This window comes from Pleurodeles waltl, chromosome 6 (genome assembly GCF_031143425.1).
Source record: "Pleurodeles waltl isolate 20211129_DDA chromosome 6, aPleWal1.hap1.20221129, whole genome shotgun sequence".
Classification (NCBI taxonomy): Eukaryota; Metazoa; Chordata; class Amphibia; order Caudata; family Salamandridae; genus Pleurodeles; species Pleurodeles waltl.
Genome location: NC_090445.1, coordinates 8,306,527 through 8,329,075, shown reverse-complemented (window position 1 = coordinate 8,329,075; position 22,549 = coordinate 8,306,527). Strand labels below are relative to the sequence as shown.

General features: G+C 45.8%; 1 protein-coding gene across 6 annotated transcripts in view; it reads left to right on the top strand.

Moving 5' to 3' along the window:
- The window catches only part of DNM1 (dynamin 1), a 714,309-nt gene that overhangs the window by 378,679 nt on the left and 313,081 nt on the right, over positions 1 to 22,549 (top strand). For all 6 annotated transcript variants that reach the window (XM_069236983.1, XM_069236985.1, XM_069236981.1 and 3 more), the window contains exons 12-13: positions 9,411 to 9,481; positions 10,096 to 10,147. In XM_069236983.1, the coding sequence (XP_069093084.1) occupies positions 9,411 to 9,481; positions 10,096 to 10,147 (123 nt within the window). The remainder of the gene's footprint in view (positions 1 to 9,410; positions 9,482 to 10,095; positions 10,148 to 22,549) is intronic.

The following is a 22,549-nucleotide window of genomic DNA, read 5'->3' as shown; positions in this document are numbered from 1 at the left end:
CCTAAATACAATCCAAAATATATTAAATAGTAGAAGAAATATTCTCTTTATAAAAATATAAAAAAATAATAAATAACACATCCCTGACCGTGTAGAGCAACTGACACATAATCACTTACAGTGATACAAAGACAAAAAATAACAGAAAAAAAGTTAAAGCAGCAAGGGACAAGTACATTCAATATACAGCAAAAAAAAACAACACATAAATGCAAAGTGCATCTATGGTGGGGAGGGCAAAAATTGGAACCTTCCCCACATATCTAATTATGAATATGTACATAAATGTGTATCCAAAAAAAAAAAGATCAAGTGTATATGCATAAAGAAGAGACAAACATCTTATGTATACACTAACCATAACACAAACGCACCATTTATATACATACATTTAACATCCATATACGTAAAAACATTAAACACTGACTCCATACCCACCTATAAACAATAAATTAACAAATTCATCAGTAATCAGATATTCCATAAAAGCCAATATTCATTTCATACCTAATTTGACCCGCATCCTAATTACATACTATAGGTTAATCCAAAGCATAATAATGCCAGGCCCACCCATATTATATAAACATCATACCTCGTATATATGTGGTATTCAAGCTTGTCATCTCTAGTAAATATCAAGGTAGATGTGATTGGTACGGTGTAAATCAAGAATAGGCCAACCTGTTACAAAAAGTAATTAAGAAAACGAAAACTAGTACCAAGTGGAAACAACAAAAATGGATTTGCTCAAGCTATGTGTGCCAGCATCACACACCGCTAATATATGCAGTTAATATATTACATAAACACTCAGAGCAACAACTGCTCATAACCATTCCCTACAGAGCACAACCCGCTGATAACTGCAGTCTGTGTGCCTGCACACAAAATACAACAAAGTTGCCTAATGGCCATTCTTTTACAAATGGTGACTACCACTCACCTATACTGTTCCGTGTCCGGAGGGGAGCACGCCGAGTTCCGCACGCCGATACGGCAGGTGAAACTGAGCTTGCCTCCGCACCCTAATTATACCTTAGTCATTGCTCCCTGATTGGCTTAATGATAAGTGTGGTGTCTATACTGTAATGTCAAGTGACAACAGAAAAAACGCCCATTTGATGTTCATATAAAAGCAAATGTCCTTTGGTTGTGTGAGAAGCAGAACAGAGATATAAGAACTGGCCTACATGACCTGATTAGAAACTGGTCCTAACTCACTGATAAGAGTATGAATGGGTTTGTTATGATAACCAAAATCCTTCCAAATGCAGAAGTAAGACCACAGCACAGTACTTCCAAATGCAGAAATAAGACCATAACAAATGTCGCAGCCATTTGTAAGCGACAATAGCTTATGTTACTCCAGTATTGGAACTTTCATAGATGCATATGCTTGAATCATTCCCGTCGTCGCGATGGGAGTCCCCGGTATAATTTACACAAGTAATGTAAAGACATATTAACAAAGAAAAAAGGCCCTAGGCCTCTTCAATTTAACAGTCTATCAGAGTCATTTTGTGAAAAGGACCAAACTTGAGCATCCACCAATCAGGCGACAGCACCCTTCAGAACCCTCCTGAGAGAAGCTCCAGCACCTCAGATTTTCTACCGCAGGTCGTGCTAGGGAGTCTCCTCAGAGCTCTGCTCTGTCTTCACACCTTTTTTCAACTATTTTCTCTCAGAGAAACTTATCTAACTTGATTTGTCAGCTATTTTTCAACTATGTCTGACAAGGAGAAGAAGGGTCTCTTCAGAGACTGCAAGACTTGTGGAAAGAAAAGGCTTCATTCTGAAGACCCTCACCAAGACTTCATTTACTGCCTGTACCCAGATCATTCAGCTAAAGACTGTAAGATTTGTCGTACTTTTTCTTCCAAAACTTTAAAAGACAGGGAAGGCAGATTATTGATATGGCTGCAGAAACTAAAACATAGGAAAGACCCAGTTTCTGATTCTGAGAGTGATGAATCGTCAACATCCAAGAGATCATCAAAAAGGGCGAGATCAGGCTCCAGATCTCCCTCACAACTCTCAAGAAAAAGACTACCTCAGGGTCTTATAAGGGCCGCAGCCCATCTTCTTCCCCAAAGAAGATTTCCATAAAAGAGGGGAAAGGCCATTCTTCCCGTTCAGAGACGCACAGGAAGTCTTCCATACCACCATCTGTGCCTTTTAAGAAGCCATCCTCTGTGACTGGGAAAAAACCATCGTCGACGGATTCATCGTAGACGGTACCGTCGGTGAGTGCTTTTCCGTCGACGACATCTACTTCTGGATTTCCAGCGTCGACGAGGACAGGTACCCCACCGTCGATGAGAACTGCAGCGACGACATCAGCGTCGACGACCGTCTATACATCATCATCGTCGACGATGCTGATGTCAGTGTCAGCCCTACCGTCGTCGACGGTAGACTTGTCAGGAAGACTTTCTTCTATTAAAATCGATGTGCGTCCAGCGTCTACGACACCATCCACGACGAAGTCTATTTATACGTTGCCGACGACATCGTCGACGACACTGTCGACGAGAGAAAAACATCTAAAAAGTGTGGAAAAGCTGACGCCAACTCATACATCACCTAGTAAGGTGTCCTCCCTTGTTCCAGTACATCTTTTGGAGGGAGACGAAGATTCAGATGATGATGGGCCATTTGGAACAGCCCACAGTCCATCCCAACTGAATGTAAAGTACCAGGAAGAGGAGGACTATGAAGAGGCCTATGACCCCTAACTTTATTCAGAACAACAACAACAATACCAACCGGGAGCGTTTATTTCTTCCTCCCTACTAACTGACCTCAGAGCGATGTTGGTTGATTACAACAGGTGGTTTCCCCCTCAAGGAGAACAACCTCCCCCATCGCCCATTTCTGGCGTTTCCCCTCCACACCAGAGACCAACATCCTTGCATCTCACGAATGTGGCCACTCCGGATATGACACTTCCTCATGACACCGACATCTCAGAAGGGGATCAGGAAGAAGGGGAGCTCCTGGACACTCACTCAGAGTGGGACGAGTACATCATCCCTGCTCCTCCTTCTCCTTCTCAATCGAAGGTGGAATCCCCACCAGAAGACATTGGAGGGTTTCACAATCTTCTAGAGAGAGTAGCCAAACGTTTTGCTTTACCAATGCCTACCAAGCAAACAGACTGTTTTCTTTACGATTTTAAGGAGCCTTTTCAGAAGTCTGTGTGCTCTATCCCGATGGTAAACTACCTGTGGTACGAGGGCCTTAAGGTCATGAATAATCCGGCTACAGTTACGGCGGTACTGCTGCGTCTGGATAAGAAATACAAAGCACCTGATGATGCACCAACATGCTTAACGGGACACCCTCCTCCGGATTCAGTAGTAGCTCAGGCAGCACAAAGAAGATCTAAGAATCCTTCTGCCCCACTTTCCGCACCCCCAGACAAGGAGGGTAGACGGCTAGATAACATAGGGAAAAGGTTTTCTTCTATGGCTAGCCTAGTAGTTAGAGCTGCCAATTCTTTGGCTATTCTGGCTAGGTTCGACAGACAGCTTTGGGTGGACATTGCACCTTATATTTCTCAACTGCCGGAAGATGCAAGATCAGAGGCGACTAAAACGATACAGGAGGGTCAACGCACGTCTGCAGAGCTTATAGACTGTGCAGTGGATATAGCAACCACTGCTTTTCGACAGCTGGCAGGTGCAGCGGTGCTAAGAAGGCACGGCTGGCTTAAAGCCACCTCTTTTCGTCCAGAACTACAAAATAAAATCTGGGACTTACCTTTTGATGGCTAGGCGTTATTTGGGAAACATGTTGATGACGCCCGACAATCCATCAAATCGGACACGGACACGGCAAGGTCATTAGGGACCCTGCAATATCGAAAATCTTCCTTTCGTCCTAGAGGGTGTGGCCAACCCTCATACAGAGGGGGATATCAACAACACAGGTATTCCGCCTATCCTTCCTCTTCCCAGCAATATCGTCCATACTACTCACAAAGGCAGCCGCCACAGCCGGCCTATAGTAGACCTGGCGGCCGTGGACGCTCAACCCGTCCGGCCAAAGATTCGGCTCATAGAACCTGATGCTTTCGAGGCTCCGGCTACATCCAGTCCTCCTCCTTTCATCCTGGGCGGGAGGATATCTCTATTCCTCAAACAATGGCAAACCATTACTTCAGACAAGTGGGTCCTACAATTAGTGAAACGGGGCAATACTTTAGAATTTATCCAGATACCTCCCTCCAACCCCCCGCCATATTACGAGTCCATTATGTCCTATGGAACTCGTAATACGGCTGGTGGTATATCCGTCACTTTACCGTCACTTTTGGGACGGATTAACACCTCCTCCAAAGTTGTAATAACCCCCTAAATGTCTACTTAAAAAAGCAATCGTTCCGGATGATCAGCCTGCAAGACGTCCTCCTGCGTCTCAATCAGGGAGATTTCATGTCTTCACTAGACCTGAAAGACGCATACTTCCACATACCCATCCACCCTGCCCACAGAAAATACTTGATATTCACCGTAGCCGGCAGCCATTTTCAATGCCATGTCCTCCCTTTCGGACTGAAATCAGCCCCCAGAATTTTTACCAAGTGTCTAGCACCAGTCACAGCCTTTCTCAGAAGGAGAAAGCACCAAGTTTTTCCATACTTAAACGATTGGTTGATAAAGGCAAAGGCTTACGCAGGAACGCACAAGTCAACAAAAAAGTGCGTTTCCTTACTAACCAATCTCGGATTCACCGTCAACTGGGAGAAGTCCAACTCTCTACCAGTACGCAGTATTACTTTTCTAGGAGCAAGACTGAACACAGAATCCGCCATGGCATGTCCCACGTCAGAGAGGTAACAGAGATTACTGACTCTAGCAAGTTCCATACAGAGAAGAGCAAAGGTTACTGTCCGTCTGTTCAAGTCGCTGTTGGGCATGATGTCTTCATGCATACCTCTGGTCCCTCTATGTTGGCTAAAGATGCGCCCCTTACAAGAGCAACTAAATCGTCAATGGCTCCAAGTATCAGGCACTTTCGAGGATCAGATACAAATAACTCCGATAATGCTCAGAGCTCTGAGATAGTGGTCTCAAAGGCATCATCTATCAATTGGCCTTTCGTTTCTACAGCAGCCAGCCCCGTGGACCATAACGACGGATGCATCACTGGAAGGTTGGGGAGCTGTGTTACAGGATCTGCAAATAAGTGGCAAATGGCCACCGCATCTGGCATCAATGCATATCAATTGGCTGGAGCTCAGAGCAGTGCGCCTAGCCTTACAGGCGTTTCTTCCCAAGATCTCAGGATCACAAGTGGTAATAAGGACGGACAACACCACTACGATGCATTACCTCAACAAACAAGGAGGCACAAGATCTCTCACTCTCTCCAAGGAAGCCCAAGCAATCTGGAACTGGGCCTCGCAGCAAAACATCACACTATCAGCGGTACACTTGCCTGGAATAAGCAACAAGACAGCAGATGCACTCAGCAGGCTGAAATAGGACTTCCACGAGTGGGAGCTAGACCAGACAGTACTGAACCATATTTTTTCCCTGTGGGGAACACCAACGGTAGACCTGTTTGCGGACAAGTACAACGCCAAATGCCGGTTCTTCGCAAGTTGGCATCACCAGAAGGGATCTTGGGGGGAATGCGTTTTCGATAGTTTGGTCAGACATCTTTGCTTACGCCTTTCCTCCCATTCCGCTGATCCCACGGGTCCTCACGAAGATGAAAACAGAGCCGTGCAGCCTTGTGGCTCCATACTGGCCGCATCAACATTGGTTCGTGGAACTTCTCCTTCTATCAATCAAGCCTCACATTCCGCTGGAGCCGTTACCTCAATTACTAACAATGAACAACGGCCAGATTTGGCACCCCGAACCGCAGTCAATGCGTTTATCAGCCTGGCTCCTCACCACAGAGAGTTTGCACATTTGAATATCCCCCATGACTGTAGTGATATTTTGTCAAAAGCCAGAGCGGATAGCACTAACAGAACGTATTATTGTAAATGGAAAAGATTCTGTGCCTGGTGTCATCAACGACAGATTGACCCATTAGTCTCACCACCAGAGGAAATATTACTGTATCTGTTGCAGCTAGCTCAATCTGGCCTAGCACACTCGTCCATTAAAGTTCACTTAGCAGCTATAGCTGCATACAGACGTTCAGATGATACACCCTCACTCTACTCTTCTCTGCTGATTAAGAGATTTTTGAAGGGGTTTTTCAGAGTTTTCCCTCTTTTCAGACCGCCACCTCCTTCGTGGAACCTGAATATTGTCTTAGCACAACTGATGAAGCATCAGTTTGAGCCAATCCTTCGTGCTTCTCTCAAGTTCCTGTCATGGAAGGTTGCCTTATTGGTAGCTCTCACATCAGCTAGGCGAGTCAGCGAGGTGCAAGCTCTTTCCATCCAAGAGCCATTCCTGCAGCTTAAACACGACAGACTGCTAATGCGCACTAACCCGCATTTTATTCCAAAGGTTCCTTCAGACTTTCACATCAACGAACCTTTAGTCTTCAAATCTTTTTTTCCTCATCCATCTACTCCGGCTGAGAGGGCATTACACTCCTTAGACGTTAAAGGATGTGTTCAATTTTATTTGGACAGGACTACATCTTTTCGACGCTCTAATCAGCTATCTGTAGCATACAGTGCTCCTCGGAAAAGACATCCACTCTCCAAGCAGAGTATTTCCAGATGGATCGCCTCAGCCATTCGCTTCTGCCATTTAGGCAATGGGCAAACCTCTGCACTCGCCTGTTCATGCTCACTCTACGAGAGCAGTCTCATCGTCAGCGGCACTGTTCGCCGGAGTTTCACTACAAGACATTTGTAGGGCAGCAACATGGAGGAGATGTCATACATTCACAAACACTACTGCTTGGAATCTCTATCTCAGGGAGAGGTAGCAGTGGGCCAGGCGGTTCACAGGAATCTCTTCAGGTGAAGGTGAGCCATCTCTTCTACATCCCTCCATTCTAGAACAGGTATTCACATTGTTTATATTTCTTATATTAAAAAAAAAAAAAAAAAAAAGAGGAAGGTATACAAAGGTAAAAGAACATTATGACAAACACATAAGTGGTCGGTTTTGATGATGGTATTCATGTTACATAAGTGTCTTAGAATAATTTTTGCTCTGTCTATTGGCATTTCTTTATGTATCTGTATATGTATATATATGTATACATAGTATAGATATAGTTATATATATATTTATATATATATATATATATACAGGTGTATACCTTTATAGTTGCATGTATATATATATATATATATATATATATATATATATATATATGCAGGGCGACAATGAGGTTTTGTGTATAAAAGTGTTTTCCATCAAAAATGTTATCATATTACAATGTGCATAGCTACTGCTCTCTACTCTGATTCAAGCATGTGAATCTATGAAAGTCCCAATACTGGAATAAGAAAATAAGTTACTTACCTGTAACTGTAGTTCTCCAGTATTGGAATCTTTCATAGATTCACATGCGACCCACCGCCTCCCCGGAGAAGCTCACTTCACCTCTTTCTTCTCTCTCTCTCTCTCTCTCTCTCTCTCTCTTTTTCCTGTATTGTACGCACTTGGGCTTGGAAAATCTGAGGTGCTGGAGCTTCTCTCAGGAGGTTCTGAAGGTTGCTGTCGTCTGATTGGTGGATGCTCAAGTTTGGTCCTTTTCACAAAATGACTCTGATAGACTGTTAAATTGAAGAGGCCTAGGGCCTTTTTTCTTTGTTAATATGTCTTCACATTACTTGTGTAAATTATACCGGGGACTCCCATCTCGACGACGGGGAATGATTCAAGCATGTGAATCTATGAAAGATTCCAATACTGGAGAACTACAGTTACAGGTAAGTAACTTATTTTGTTCTATCACAGGCAGCTCAAAGATATTAGGAGCTAGCCAACAAAAAGGACCACATGGTTAATGTCAAATAATGGAAAAAAAAAAAGAAAAAAAGGGGGTATTGAAAAGGGAAGTTGTCCGTCTGATAAACATATAAAAATGGCATTAAACATTCGAACATAAGGAAAAAGCGACAATAGCTTTTGTTATATGATGACCACTTGATGTGCCAATGGCTATAAGAAGTAGTGAAATTCATCATCAGTATTAAGACCCATATCCACGGCTCTGGGGCGACAGATCCATGCTGCCTCTTTGCGCCGTAGGGTCAATTCCCTGTCACCACCTCTTAAATTGGGTGGTACTGAGTCAACCCCATGAAACCAGACCCCGCAATCCTCAGGATGTGATTCCAACATGTGGAGTGCCAGTGGGTATCTATCATCCTTGTTTTTTGTGGCCCAGATATGCTTCTGTATCCACAGTTTCAAGGGCCTGATAGTGCTACCCACATATATTTTGCCACAACTACAGCCAATAATGTAGACAGAATACTTAGTTTTGCAATTGATGAAATATCTGATATCATATATCTTTCAAGTATTATAACAGAAAGGTTTAGGTTGTCAACACCCAAGCTACAAATATTGCATTCATGACAGACAAAAAATCCCTTAGGGGCCGTTGGTAACCAGGTCTTCATTCTACTTGTGGTAATATAGCTGGGACATAGGTGATCTCTAAGTGTGTGTCCTCTTCGGTAAGTAATACTCGGCCTCCCAGCCAGACACTTGCCCATTCTCGGGATTTCCATCAATAAATGCCAGTGCCTGCGGAGAATCTTGTAAATCTCATTGCTCGATGTGGAATATTGAGTAATGAATGACAAATGTCTACATTTACAGTTCCTTTTATTCCTATTCATTTCAAGTGTTGTCCTTCGCTCTACTTTTCTGATACTTGTTTCTGCTTTTATTAGTATGTTGTCATGGTATCCCCGAGCTCTAAATCTCACTTTAGCCTGTGCAACCTGAGCAGAAAAGGTAGCCTCAGTGCTGCAATTGCGTCTTATACGGACCATTTCACCAAACAGAGGAAAATGATGCCAAGAAATGCGGCAATTAGGAATAATTATAAGGTTGTGAATCGGAATCTGTTGCTGGGAACTATTGTTACAGGTGAAAAAAATAGAAGTCTAAGAATATTTTTTTTTTAGCTGTTACGAATTCACATGTGACTCGGCCATCGTTACTTTTACATTGAAACACACAATATCAAGTTGAGATGTATGCTGATTATTGATGTTCATACCAATGGACCGGGCTTGGCGACATCGAGCAATTTTAAAGTAACAGAAAGACACTGACCTTTCTGACCAAATCATAGCACTAATATAACAACTAATATATTAACTTTCAAAACTGTTTGTTACGTGTAAGTAACTTTGTCCCCATGGAACGACGTTGGGCTCAGTGAGTAAATGTCTGTATATCTCACTCTTCCCAAAGCCTTGTGGGAAGATCCTCTTACTGTATGTTTTGTATTTGCAGGTCATGCTGCTGATAGACATTGAGTTGTCGTACATGAACACAAACCACGAGGACTTCATCGGCTTTGCTAAGTAAGTACTTTATTTCAGGTCCAACCTCTTGCATGCATCCCATCTTCTCTCACATGGGGCTCATCACTTTACTAGGATTTTTTTGCGACCTATGTGCAGTATTCTATTTGTGGCCATCCCAACGCTCTCAGTGCCCAAAACATGTCCATTCCAGTCACAGCCACGGTTTCACTCCCTCTGGGTGGAAACAGAGTGTACTTGATGTTCCCAGTTCTGATTCTCAAAGGATCTAAATAAGACAGCACTACTTCTGAGAACCCTAATGCCTGGATACATCAAGCTGTGACCACTTGCAAGACAAAACAGAGTTCCACTCTCACCTGTGAGGCACAGGGTGCTCAAAACCAACACATCGGTTCCACCATATTATAGCTGCTGGCCTTGTTCTGAAAAGCCAAGCAATTAATTTTCACTGAAAAGGTTAAGTAAATGTACAGTGCTGTGGACTGTTAACCTATTAACTTTGTACTCCAAATCGTTCCTACGTATTATACATTGGATATATGATTCTAATGACCTGCAAGAATGCGGAAAGGTTTGGTAAGAATTTAATATAGCTTGAACCAGTGATTGTGTTTTGGTGACAGTCAGCACATTCTTTACTTCCCATACAGTGCCCAGCAGAGGAGTAGCCAGACGAGCAAGAAAAAAGCATCCGGCAACCAGGTAGGCTGGACCCACCCCAGTTTGACTGATTGGGGGATTTTTGAGTCGCATGTGTGCCTTCTGTGCCATTCTCTGGTGTTAAGCAGAAATTTGGGGTGCTTCTAGGGAGGGACAGTAAACAACAAATGGGGTCTGAGTTGTACACTGTAACTTCAAAGTTTGTGTGGGGGATCAAGTGGGTGTGAAGGCTGTGTTTGAGCTCAGAGTGGAATGTTGGGTAATAGATGCTAAAGAAGGCTGTGTCCGGTCATAGAGTGGTTACAGTGCAGTAAGGGGCAATACCTAGACATCAAGGAGGCAGTGACGAGTCAGGGAAGGGTGAAGATGCAGTACCTGGTAAGATATGGTCGAGGAGGCAGTGATGAGTCATGGAAGGGTGAAGATGCAGTACCTGGTAAGATAGGGTCGAGGAGGCAGTGATGAGTCATGAAAGGGTGAAGATGTAGTACCTGGTAAGATAGGGGTGAGGAGGCAGTGACGAGTCAAGGAAGGGTGAAGATGCAGTACCTGGTAAGATAGGGTCGAGGAGGCAGTGATGAGTCATGGAAGGGTGAAGATGCAGTACCTGGTAAGATAGGGGTGAGGAGGCAGTGACGAGTCAGGGAAGGGTGAAGATGCAGTACCTTGTAAGATAGGGGCGAGGAGGGAGTGACGGGTCAGGGAAGGGTGAAGATGTAGTACCTGGTAAGATAGGGGTGAGGAGGCAGTGACTAGTCCACGAAAGGGAAAGGTGCAGTACCTGGTAAGATAGGGGTGAGGAGGCAGTGACTAGTCCACGAAAGGGAAAGGTGCAGTACCTGGTAAGATAGGGGCGAGGAGTCAGTGACGAGTCAAGGAAGGGTAAAGATGCAGTATCTGGTAAGTTAGGGGTGACAAGGCAGTGATTAGTCAGGGACAGCTGAAATGGTAGTGACTTGTCAGGTAGGAAGATGCTAACAGTGCACTCTATCTGGGTGAACAAATAGTGTGGGGTTGGGGTGATGATGGCAAAGTGTGGAGATTCTGGGCAGCAAACCTGCCTGCAGGAGGAGAATTAGTGGGTGTAGATGTTCAGTGTCGCACTCATGACGTAGGTTGAGCAGAAAAGGTTTGTGAGGTATTCACTTGATGTGAGAAATAGTAGGCATTGGTGTTCCCTGTCTGGGTGCGGTAAGGATAACACTTGTTCAAATGAAGGATGCAGTTTGTAACGTGTGCAGTAATGTATGGGGTGAAGCCTATGGTTTCCTAATGGTTTAAGCTGTCACGAACAGCAGTGCCAGAGGTGCTCAAAAGGTAGAGGTGGACACTTTGCGTCAAACTCTCAGACTTAATTACTGAATTTACTGTGATTGGTGACATGGATGCATGTCCTGTTCAGAGAGTGTTCTGTTCTGCGTGGGAAGGGAGGGGTGGTATATAATTAGAAAACAACTTGGGAGATTCTTGGTTTCTGATGGATACTTCTAACTGCAGATTCATCACCTTACAATATCCCACAGATGCCAGACTGGGCCTGAAGATTTTTCATAGCAGTGCTCCGAGTCGCCACTAGGTAGTGTTTTATGGGTTCGTGTTGGCTCCACGCCACTCCAGAAGTAACAGAGCTGAGCTGCATATCAGTACCACCCTGACGTCAGTTCTTTTCTTTCGTATCTTCAGACGTGGTTCCAGATCACTGCTTCTGATTTTGTTGACTTTCCGAAGACTTCCAAAATGGTTTCACAGTGTGCTATAAAAGGATGACCTGACTAGGGCAGTCGATACTAGTGTTGTTCTTTAGATATGCCCAGATGAGGTTTACTGGATTCTCCGACTATGTTAGGCTTCACTAATGGATATGCCCTTTGAGTCTCACCTGTTTGGAGAGAAGGCTCACTCTGCTTTGGAACGCTTTAAAAACAGCAGAGGTACAGCGCATACCTTGGGGCTGTTGACTTCTCCCAAACAGTTCCTGCATCAGTTCTGAAATCCCAGAGGGCCAGCTTATAGACAGAGACAGCCTTCCCAGCCAGTGATGCAGCAGGCATTTCTTTCAAGGTCACTGGCGCAGATCTGGCAGGCAGTGTGTGACGCAGCAGGGGCATCAGTCTTCCAAATCTTTACCCCTGCTACAGGTGCCAGCAATGTGGTTTAGTTTCCCCATAGAGACACATGCCCATCTAGTGGATTCAACATTATCCAGTATTGAATCTTTCATAAATTCACATGCTTGAATCATCCCCGTCGTCAAAGTGGGAGTCCCACGGTACATGAAAAGCAATAATCACCCCAAAATAATTCATAGGCTATAATGGTAACCCAAATCACTCTTATAGCCTATCTCAGTCCTTTTGTGAAAACGACCCAAACCTGGCTGCTGGCCAGTCAGGCACCAGCACCCTCTAGAATACTCTCCAGAGAGGCTCTTTCCCTCATATTTTCTACCGCACGTCGTGTGAAGGGAGTCTCCCTGAGCTCTGCTCAGTTTTCTACTTCTTCAGAAGATTTTCTCTCGGAAAACCTCTAAAAGATGTCAGATTCTTCTAGAAAAGGCCTTTTCCACCCTTGCAAGACCTGTGTCAAGAAAAGGCTCCATGTGGATGATTCACATAAAAACTTCTTATACTGCATGTATCAAGAACGCCAGGTGAAAGACTGCAAGATATGCTGCACCTTTTCTACAAAAACCCTCAGGGACCGTAAGGGTAGACTTTTAACATGGCTACAGGCAAAATCCTGTACTTCAGGTGAGGAGAGTGAGTCAGAAAGGCCATATGAAAGGTCCAGATCTGAGGACCTGGGCATGCTGAAAGATCCAGAAAGCGTCAAATGCATCCTAAGGAAGGTGCAAAAGACGTACAGGGCTCAGTTTCATCGGAGCCATCCTCTCCTCATCCTCTCGTTCGCCTTCATCTGAGCCTTTTACCTCTAGAAAGGTATCTATCAAAATCAAGTCGACGACAGTGACGACGACGACGGTGTTATCTACCGTCTCCACCACCTCGTCGATGAGACCGTCGTCGGCTACAACTATGTCGACGTCCGTGGTAAAGGCTCCTTTTACTTCCTTTAAACCAGTCTACGAAGACTCCAGATAAGACTTTGTCGCTCATGTCAGCGTTGACGCCTTTGACGCCTTTGATGACGAGAACATAGTCGCTGTCGACATCGTCTATGAAAGTCCAGTCGACTGCAACACCGCAGACGAGAGCTCTGTCGGCTACATCATCATCGATGAGGCTGTCGTCAAGACCACTGTTGACCACACCACCGTCAATGAGACCGTCGTTGATAGAAAAATCATCTACAATATCAGTGCCGTCAACGGGACCATCGTCGTCAACACCTTCGATGATGCCAATGGTGGCTGTGAATCAAATGGATGTTATTCCTAGTTCTTCTGGGTCTCATGATCTTCCAGCCACAGTTAAAATCACAGCAATGTCCAGATAGACGATCTATCCTCTGGATACTTCACCAAGTAAGGTGACAACTTTGCTACCTAGTCATCTGCTGGATTGGGAAGAGTCAGATGAGGGTCCATTTGGGGATGCACACAGCCCATCCCAGTGCACGTCAAATATCAGGAAGAGGATGATGATGATGATGATGAGTATGATCAATATCAGCCTTATTACTCTCATCAGGGACACTATTATTAACCGCTGCCTCAACCAAGAGACACTATCGAGATGCCTGCCTCCTTGATTCAGGACTTGCAGTCAGTGTTGCAGATTATAGGAGGAGGTTCCCAGCTGCAGCGGAGGAACTACCGCCGCCTCCAACTTCTCCTGTTACACCAAGTAGTGTACCTCTGCCTCCTGCTACTCCTGGGATGACTCCGCAATCTATTTTAGCCGCTCCCGATATAGAGGAGTTTTCGACATCTTGGGAAGAAGAAGAAGGTGAAATATCAACGCCACAGCATCCTAGTGAGGAATGGGATGACTATCTAGCCCCTACTCCACCTCCACCACCTCCTCATCCTTCAGAGTCTCCACCGGAGGATATAGGTGGTTTTCACAATTTAATGGATTGGGCGGCCATGCATTTCTACTTGCCAACATCGGTCTCGCAGTCTGAATGCTTCCTCCTTGACTTTAAGGAACTAGCGAGGAAGTCTGTGAGGGCCATCCCTATCATTGACTTCATATGGAGCGAGGGGATCAAGATCATGCAGAACCCGGCAACAGTTCCACCAGTGCCACAGAAGCTCGACTAGAAATATAAGGCAACTCTGGACTCTCCGGCATGTTTGAATGGCCTTCCAAAACCAGACTCTGTCATCTCTCAAGGGTCTCAAAGGCATTCTAAGAACCCGTCAGCACCTATATCTACTCCTCCTGATAGGAGGCCATCCATGTTGGCCATAACTGTGCGGTCAGCAAATTCCCTCGCGATTTTGGGTCGATATGATCGACAAATGTGGTAGGATATGCAGGCTTTCATGGACCTCATTCCAGAGAGCAAACAAGCAGAGGCACGAAAGATCCTTCAAGAAGGAGAGCGTACGTCTGAAGAGATAATTGACTGTGCCCTGGATATAGCCTCCACTGGCTTTCATCAGTTGGCGGGAGCTGTGGTATTAGGCCACCAGGGTTGGTTGAAAGCCACCTCTTTCAGACCAGTGTTACTGTCCAGAATTCTTGACATGCCGTACAACGGAGAATCTCTCTTCGGCAAGCACGTAGACGACGCATTGCAGGCCATCAAGGGTGACACAGATACTGCTCGGTCCATGGGTACTTTGCAGTACCGGAAGCAGCCCTTTCGGGGCGCAAGGGGAGGGGGATTTACAACATTTCAAGGTTCCTACCACAGGCAGTATGAACAGCCTCAATATAGACTGTGCTATCAGCAACAGTATAGGCAACCATCCACCGCCTGATACGCAAGACAGGGAGGAAGGAGAAAACAGAGTTCCCAAACCCGGGACCAACCTCAAAAACAATGATTCTTATCAGGCACCGGCTATCCTCCCCCACTATTTACAGAACCATCAAGTGGGAGCAAACATCTCCAATTACCTCCAGAATTGGAAAAGCATAACATTGGATAAATGGGTGCTGGATATAGTGACTCGAGGTCATACGTTGGAATTTATACAAAAAACACAACACCATCCGCCAGGAAAATTCAAACCGCTCCATCTTCGCCTGCTTCAGCAGGAGGTGTTCCTGTTGCTCGCCAAGGGAGCGATAGCGGTGGTTCCGGTTCAGCAAAGAGGACTCTGGTTCTATTCCCGGTTCTTTCTAATAAGGAAGAGGTCAGGGGAATGGAGACTGATCCTAGATCTCAGGGAGCTGAACAAGTTCCTATGGAAGCAATCCTTTAGTACGATCATGCTGTCGGATATCCTACACCTTTTGAATCCTGGAGACTATATGACAACAGTGGATCTCCAGGATGCTTATTTCCACATTGCGATATATGTAAAACATTGCAAGTATCTCTGCTTTACTGTGACCGTGCCCATTATCAATTCAAAGTTCTCCCATTCGGCTTGAAGTCAGCTCCACGAATTTTCACGAAATGTCTGGCCCCAGTAGCAGGTTTTCTCTGCAACACGGGTTTTCAGGTGTTCCCGTACCTGGACGACTGGCTTATAAAAGCTCCTTCATCACAACTAGCGTCCAAGGCTACAAACGCCTGCCTAGAATTATATCACAGTTTGTGACTAACAGTGAATTTCCAGAAGTCAGTCACTCTTCCCACACGCAGGATAGTCTTTTTGGGTGCAGAACTCGACACCATCGAAAAGAAGGCATACCTCACTCCGGCACGGCAGCAGAAACTAGCCATCTTGGCTGTCAGCATCTCCAGAAGAAGGTCTGTTTCAGTACGACTGTTCAAGTCGCTCCTAGGCATTATTTCCTTATCCATCGTCCTGGTTCATCTAGCAAGGTTGACAATGAGACCTTTGCTGGAGGAGTTACAGCTCCAAAGGACCCAGTCACAAGGATCCTTTGAGGACTAGAAATATAAGGCAACTCTGGACTCTCCGGCATGTTTGAATGGCCTTCCAAAACCAGACTCTGTCATCTCTCAAGGGTCTCAAAGGCATTCTAAGAACCCGTCAGCACCTATATCTACTCCTCCTGATAGGAGGCCATCCATGTTGGCCATAACTGTGCGGTCAGCAAATTCCCTCGCGATTTTGGGTCGATATGATCGACAAATGTGGTAGGATATGCAGGCTTTCATGGACCTCATTCCAGAGAGCAAACAAGCAGAGGCACGAAAGATCCTTCAAGAAGGAGAGCGTACGTCTGAAGAGATAATTGACTGTGCCCTGGATATAGCCTCCACTGGCTTTCATCAGTTGGCGGGAGCTGTGGTATTAGGCCACCAGGGTTGGTTGAAAGCCACCTCTTTCAGACCAGTGTTACTGTCCAGAATTCTTGACATGCCGTACAACGGAGAATCTCTCTTCGGCAAGCACGTAGACGACGCATTGCAGGCCATCAAGGGTGACACAGATACTGCTCGGTCCATGGGTACTTTGCAGTACCGGAAGCAGCCCTTTCGGGGCGCAAGGGGAGGGGGATTTACAACATTTCAAGGTTCCTACCACAGGCAGTATGAACAGCCTCAATATAGACTGTGCTATCAGCAACAGTATAGGCAACCATCCACCGCCTGATACGCAAGACAGGGAGGAAGGAGAAAACAGAGTTCCCAAACCCGGTACCAACCTCAAAAACAATGATTCTTATCAGGCACCGGCTATCCTCCCCCACTATTTACAGAACCATCAAGTGGGAGCAAACATCTCCAATTACCTCCAGAATTGGAAAAGCATAACATTGGATAAATGGGTGCTGGATATAGTGACTCGAGGTCATACGTTGGAATTTATACAAAAAACACAACACCATCCGCCAGGAAAATTCAAACCGCTCCATCTTCGCCTGCTTCAGCAGGAGGTGTTCCTGTTGCTCGCCAAGGGAGCGATAGCGGTGGTTCCGGTTCAGCAAAGAGGACTCTGGTTCTATTCCCGGTTCTTTCTAATAAGGAAGAGGTCAGGGGAATGGAGACTGATCCTAGATCTCAGGGAGCTGAACAAGTTCCTATGGAAGCAATCCTTTAGTACGATCATGCTGTCGGATATCCTACACCTTTTGAATCCTGGAGACTATATGACAACAGTGGATCTCCAGGATGCTTATTTCCACATTGCGATATATGTAAAACATTGCAAGTATCTCTGCTTTACTGTGACCGTGCCCATTATCAATTCAAAGTTCTCCCATTCGGCTTGAAGTCAGCTCCACGAATTTTCACGAAATGTCTGGCCCCAGTAGCAGGTTTTCTCTGCAACACGGGTTTTCAGGTGTTCCCGTACCTGGACGACTGGCTTATAAAAGCTCCTTCATCACAACTAGCGTCCAAGGCTACAAACGCCTGCCTAGAATTATATCACAGTTTGTGACTAACAGTGAATTTCCAGAAGTCAGTCACTCTTCCCACACGCAGGATAGTCTTTTTGGGTGCAGAACTCGACACCATCGAAAAGAAGGCATACCTCACTCCGGCACGGCAGCAGAAACTAGCCATCTTGGCTGTCAGCATCTCCAGAAGAAGGTCTGTTTCAGTACGACTGTTCAAGTCGCTCCTAGGCATTATTTCCTTATCCATCGTCCTGGTTCATCTAGCAAGGTTGACAATGAGACCTTTGCTGGAGGAGTTACAGCTCCAAAGGACCCAGTCACAAGGATCCTTTGAGGATTTGATAAGTGTTACACCAAAGATAGTGGGGGTTTTGCGATGGTGGTCTCAGGTTAACCATCTCTCTCAAGGGCTCACCTTTCTCACGCAAATGACAGACTTTATCATCACGACAGACGCTTCCTTGGGAGGTTGGGGGGAGGTTATTTACAGGACATGCGCATTCAGGGCAGATGGTCAGATGCACAGAGAGGAATGCACATAAATATGTTGGAATTAAAAGCTATTTGTCTCATGCTCAAAGCGTTCCTTCCACGCATTGCAGGGTCATCGGTGTTGGTCCGGACAGACAACACAGCAAGCATGTTCTATATCAACAAGGAGGTAGGAACAAGATCCCTCTCCCTCTTAAGGGAAGCTCAGTCTCTTTGGGACTGGCTCACGATGCACAACATTTGCCTCAGGGTGGAGCACCTGCTAGGTGTCAACAACGTCCTGGCGGACTCTCTCAGCAGGATGGACGACAACTGCCACAAATGAAAGGTACTGGATGGCGTCTTCCAATGCTGGGGACGTCCGACCCTAGAATTGTTTGCCACCAATCAGAACACCAAATGCCAATTCTGCGCCAGTTGATACCCACTCCTGGGGTTGTGGGGAAATGCTCATTCGATGAGATGGTCCGAGATCTTTGCCTATGCTTCCCCCCCCCCCATCCCATTGATCCCCAGACTGCTGAGGAAAATGAAGTCGGAGGGCTGCAAGATCATACTCATAGCGCCCAGGTGGCCCAGGCAGTATTGGTACATGGAGCTTCTACTCCTGTCCATGGCCAATCCCATGATCCTTCCCTGCAACTACGACCTTCTCACGAAGACTCAAGGTCAAATTCTTCATCCGGATACAGCATCTCTGCAATTGTACGCTTGGCTCCTCTGAGTTTCAGGGTATGAACATTGAAGAAGAATGCAGACTGATTTTATCTAGGGCAGGAGCGAACAGTACAAATAAGACGTACAAGTTTAAATGGAAGAGATTTTGTGTCTGGTGTTTGCAGAACAAGTTCCATCCTTTAAAGATTGAGCCGGAGCAAATGCTCTCATATCTCCTCACCCTGTCAAAGGCTGGGCTATGTCACGCGTCCATTAAGATCCATTTGGCAGCTATAGCTTCCTATAGATGCTCAGCTGAAACGCCCTCACTTGACTCATCCAGAATTATTAAACAGTTCATGAAAGGCCTCTTCCGCACTTTTCCTCCGGTGCATCCACCTCCGCCAGAGTGGCATCTGAATGTAGTCCTGGACCAGCTAATGAAAGCTCAGTTCGAACCCATTCACAGAGCGGAACTCAAATACATCACATGGAAGTTGGCAACTCTGCTTGCTCTTACTTCCACCAGAAGAGTCAGCGATATACAGGCCTGTACTATTAAGGAACCTTTTCTGTTTTTTTCAGATGACTTTGTCCTTCTTAGGCCTAACCCCAGGTACATTCCTAAAGTGCCCTCATCTTTTTCACCTGAATGAGCCAGTAATACTAAGAACCTTTTTCCCAAATCTGTCGACAGCCGCAGAAAAGACTGTGCATTCCTTGGACATCAAGAGATGCCTGAAATTTTACCTTCAAAGTACCAAGCAGCTTAGGAAGACAGATCAGCTGTTGGTATCTTATGCTCATGGATTGCAAGGGGCAGGGGTCACTAAGGCCACCATAGCCCAGTGGATTGCATCTACAATTCAGTTTTGCCACACGAAAGCAGGAAAACCGTTGACCACGCGCCCGAGAGCGCACTCCACAAGAGCAGTCTCCACATCTGCTGCTCTGTTCCAGGGCATTACTCTGGATAAAATATGTCAGGCTGTGACGTTGAAGACTACACACTCCTTTACGCAGCACTACTGTTTGGAATCGTCACATACAACTGACTCTCTAGTTGGACAGGCTGTCTTAAGTCATCTCTTTCACTAAGGTGAGATCTTTCCTTTAATATGTAGACACAATTCTATATGCAATAGTCTATAGTTGCTATGCAATATGATTTGATATATGGTTTGATATATATATATCTATATATATATATGTTCGATGGCATGTGTAGCTGCAGATACACATGCTTTGCACATCCCGCCATCTAGTGTTGGGCTCGGAGTGTTACAAGTTGTTTTTCTTTGAAGAAGTCTTTTTCTAGTCACGAGATCAAGGGACTCCTCCCCTTTCGGCTCCATTGCGCATGGGCGTCGACTCCATCTTAGATTGTTTTTTTTTCCGCCATCGGGTTCGGACGTGTTCCTTTTTGCACCGTGTTTCGGGTTGGAAAGTTAGTAAAAATCTCGGAAAAATCGTCGGTATTGTTTGCGTTCGGTATCGGGTTAGTTACAACAGATCGACACTGACTTTTGAAGAGCTCCGGTGGCCCTTCGGGGTTTTTTCGATCCCCTGTCGGGGCCGGGTCGGCCCGGCCACGTGTCTCTTCAAGGCTGTTGGAACGGACCCCATTCCGCTTCTGCCCAAAATGTCACAACTAGTATCCGTATACAGATCAGCATCTGGTCTGTAACTTGTGTTTGTCTCCAGAGCACAAGGAAGATACTTGTGAAGCATGTCGAGCGTTTCGGTCGAGGAAGACATTAAGAGACCGAAGAGCAAGAAGACTGCAGATGGTGTCAGCGTCGACAGGACAAGGGCGTTTCGAGGAGGAAGAAGAAACCTTCTCCATTCAGGAATCAGACTCAGACGAGCTTGATCCCGAAGAAACGCTGAAAACCGTGAGTAAGACGTCGAAACATAAAACTCACGAGAAGACCACAAAAGCCCAGGGGATGCCACCGCCAACAGGCCATGGCTTAACCCGAAAAATAGGTGACCGATCATCGGCACCGAAAAAGGGCACACTTGTGTCGAAGTCATCCGACTCCAGTCGAGATACCAGCACACAGCAATCTCGGGCCCGAGACAGCGGCTCCGAGCAAGTTCGGCACCGAGACAGTGGCACCGAAATGGGTCGGCACCGAGACACCACAACGCCGAAAATAAAGAAGGTTTCCTCGGAGCCCAAAAAGGCGACCGAAAAGGTTTCGATTCCGAAACATCCAGCCTCGGAACCGAAAACAGGTTCCTACACAGAGGAACAGGCATTGTCCTCCCAAATGCAAGGACATAAGTTCGGAGAAGAACTTGAATCAATGGAGCCAGACCACACTCAACCGAGGCTCCACATTCAAAAGGACACAGGGAAGATAAGCACTCTTCCCCCAATTAAAATGAAAAGAAGACTTACCTTTCAAGAAAAGGACAAGCAGCCACAGGCAAAGGTGGCAAGACAAACAACTCCGCCACCATCTCCACCACCATCAATGCACACATCACAGGTAGCCACTCCACCACTGATGCAATCCCCGACTCATACTGCAATGAGTCAAGATGATCCCGACACATGGGACCTTTATGATGCTCCGGTACCAGATAACAGCCTAGACTGTTACCCTGCGAGGCCGTCGCCACCTGAAGACAGTACATCCTACACGCAGGTGGTCTCAAGGGCAGCTGCTTTTCATAACGTCACCTTGCATGCAGAACCAATTGAGGATGACTTTTTGTTTAATACACTATCCTCCACTCATAGCCAATAGCAAAGTTTACCTATGCTCCCTGGAATGCTAAAACACTCCAAACAAGTATTTCAGGATCCTGTAAAAGGCAGGGCCATAACTCCAAGGGAGGAGAAGAAGTACAAGCCACCGCCAACAGACCCTGTTTATATTACGCAGCAATTAACACCAGACTCTGTGGTTGTTGGGGCAGCTCGCAAGAGAGCAAACTCTCATACCTTGGGAGACGCTCCACCTCCAGACAAGGAGAGTCGCAAATTCGAAGCTGCAGGGAAAAGGGTTGCAGCACAAGCAGCAAACCAATGGCGCATTGCCAACTCACAAGCACTTCTGGCTAGATACGATAGAGCTCATTGGGACGAAATGCAGCATTTCATAGAACACTTACCCAAAGAGTTCCAGAAAAGGGCACAACAAGTGGTGGAGGAAGGACAAAGTATCTCAAATAATCAGATACGGTCAGCAATGGATGCAGCAGATACAGCTGCAAGGACAGTAAATACTGCAATAACAATAAGGAGACACGCATGGTTGCGTACGTCAGGATTCAAGCCGGAAATACAACAAGCCGTGCTGAATATGCCCTTTAATGAACAGCAGTTGTTTGGGCCGGAGGTGGACACTGCTATTGAGAAACTCAAAAAAGACACTGATACGGCAAAAGCCATGGGCGCACTCTACTCCCCACAGAGCAGAGGCACATTTCGCAAGACACAATTTAGGGGAGGGTTTCGAGGTCAACCTACAGAAGCCACAACCTCACAAGCAAGGCCCACTTATCAAAGCCAATATCAGCAGGGAAGTTTTCGGGGGCAATATAGAGGGGGACAATTCCAAAAGAATACTGGGAAGTTCCAAAGCCCCAAAACTCCTCAAAACAAGCAGTGACTTCCAAGTCACACATCCCCAACATGTAACACCTGTGGGGGGGAGACTAAGCAATTTTTACAAACATTGGGAGGATATAACAACAGACACTTGGGTACTGGCAATTATCCAGCATGGTTATTGCATAGAATTTCTCAAATTCCCTCCAAACGTCCCACCGAAAACACACAATATGTCAAAACAACATATAGATCTTCTAGGACTAGATGTCCAGGCATTGCTACAGAAAAGAGCAATAGAATTAGTACCAATCCAACAGAAAGGAACAGGAGTTT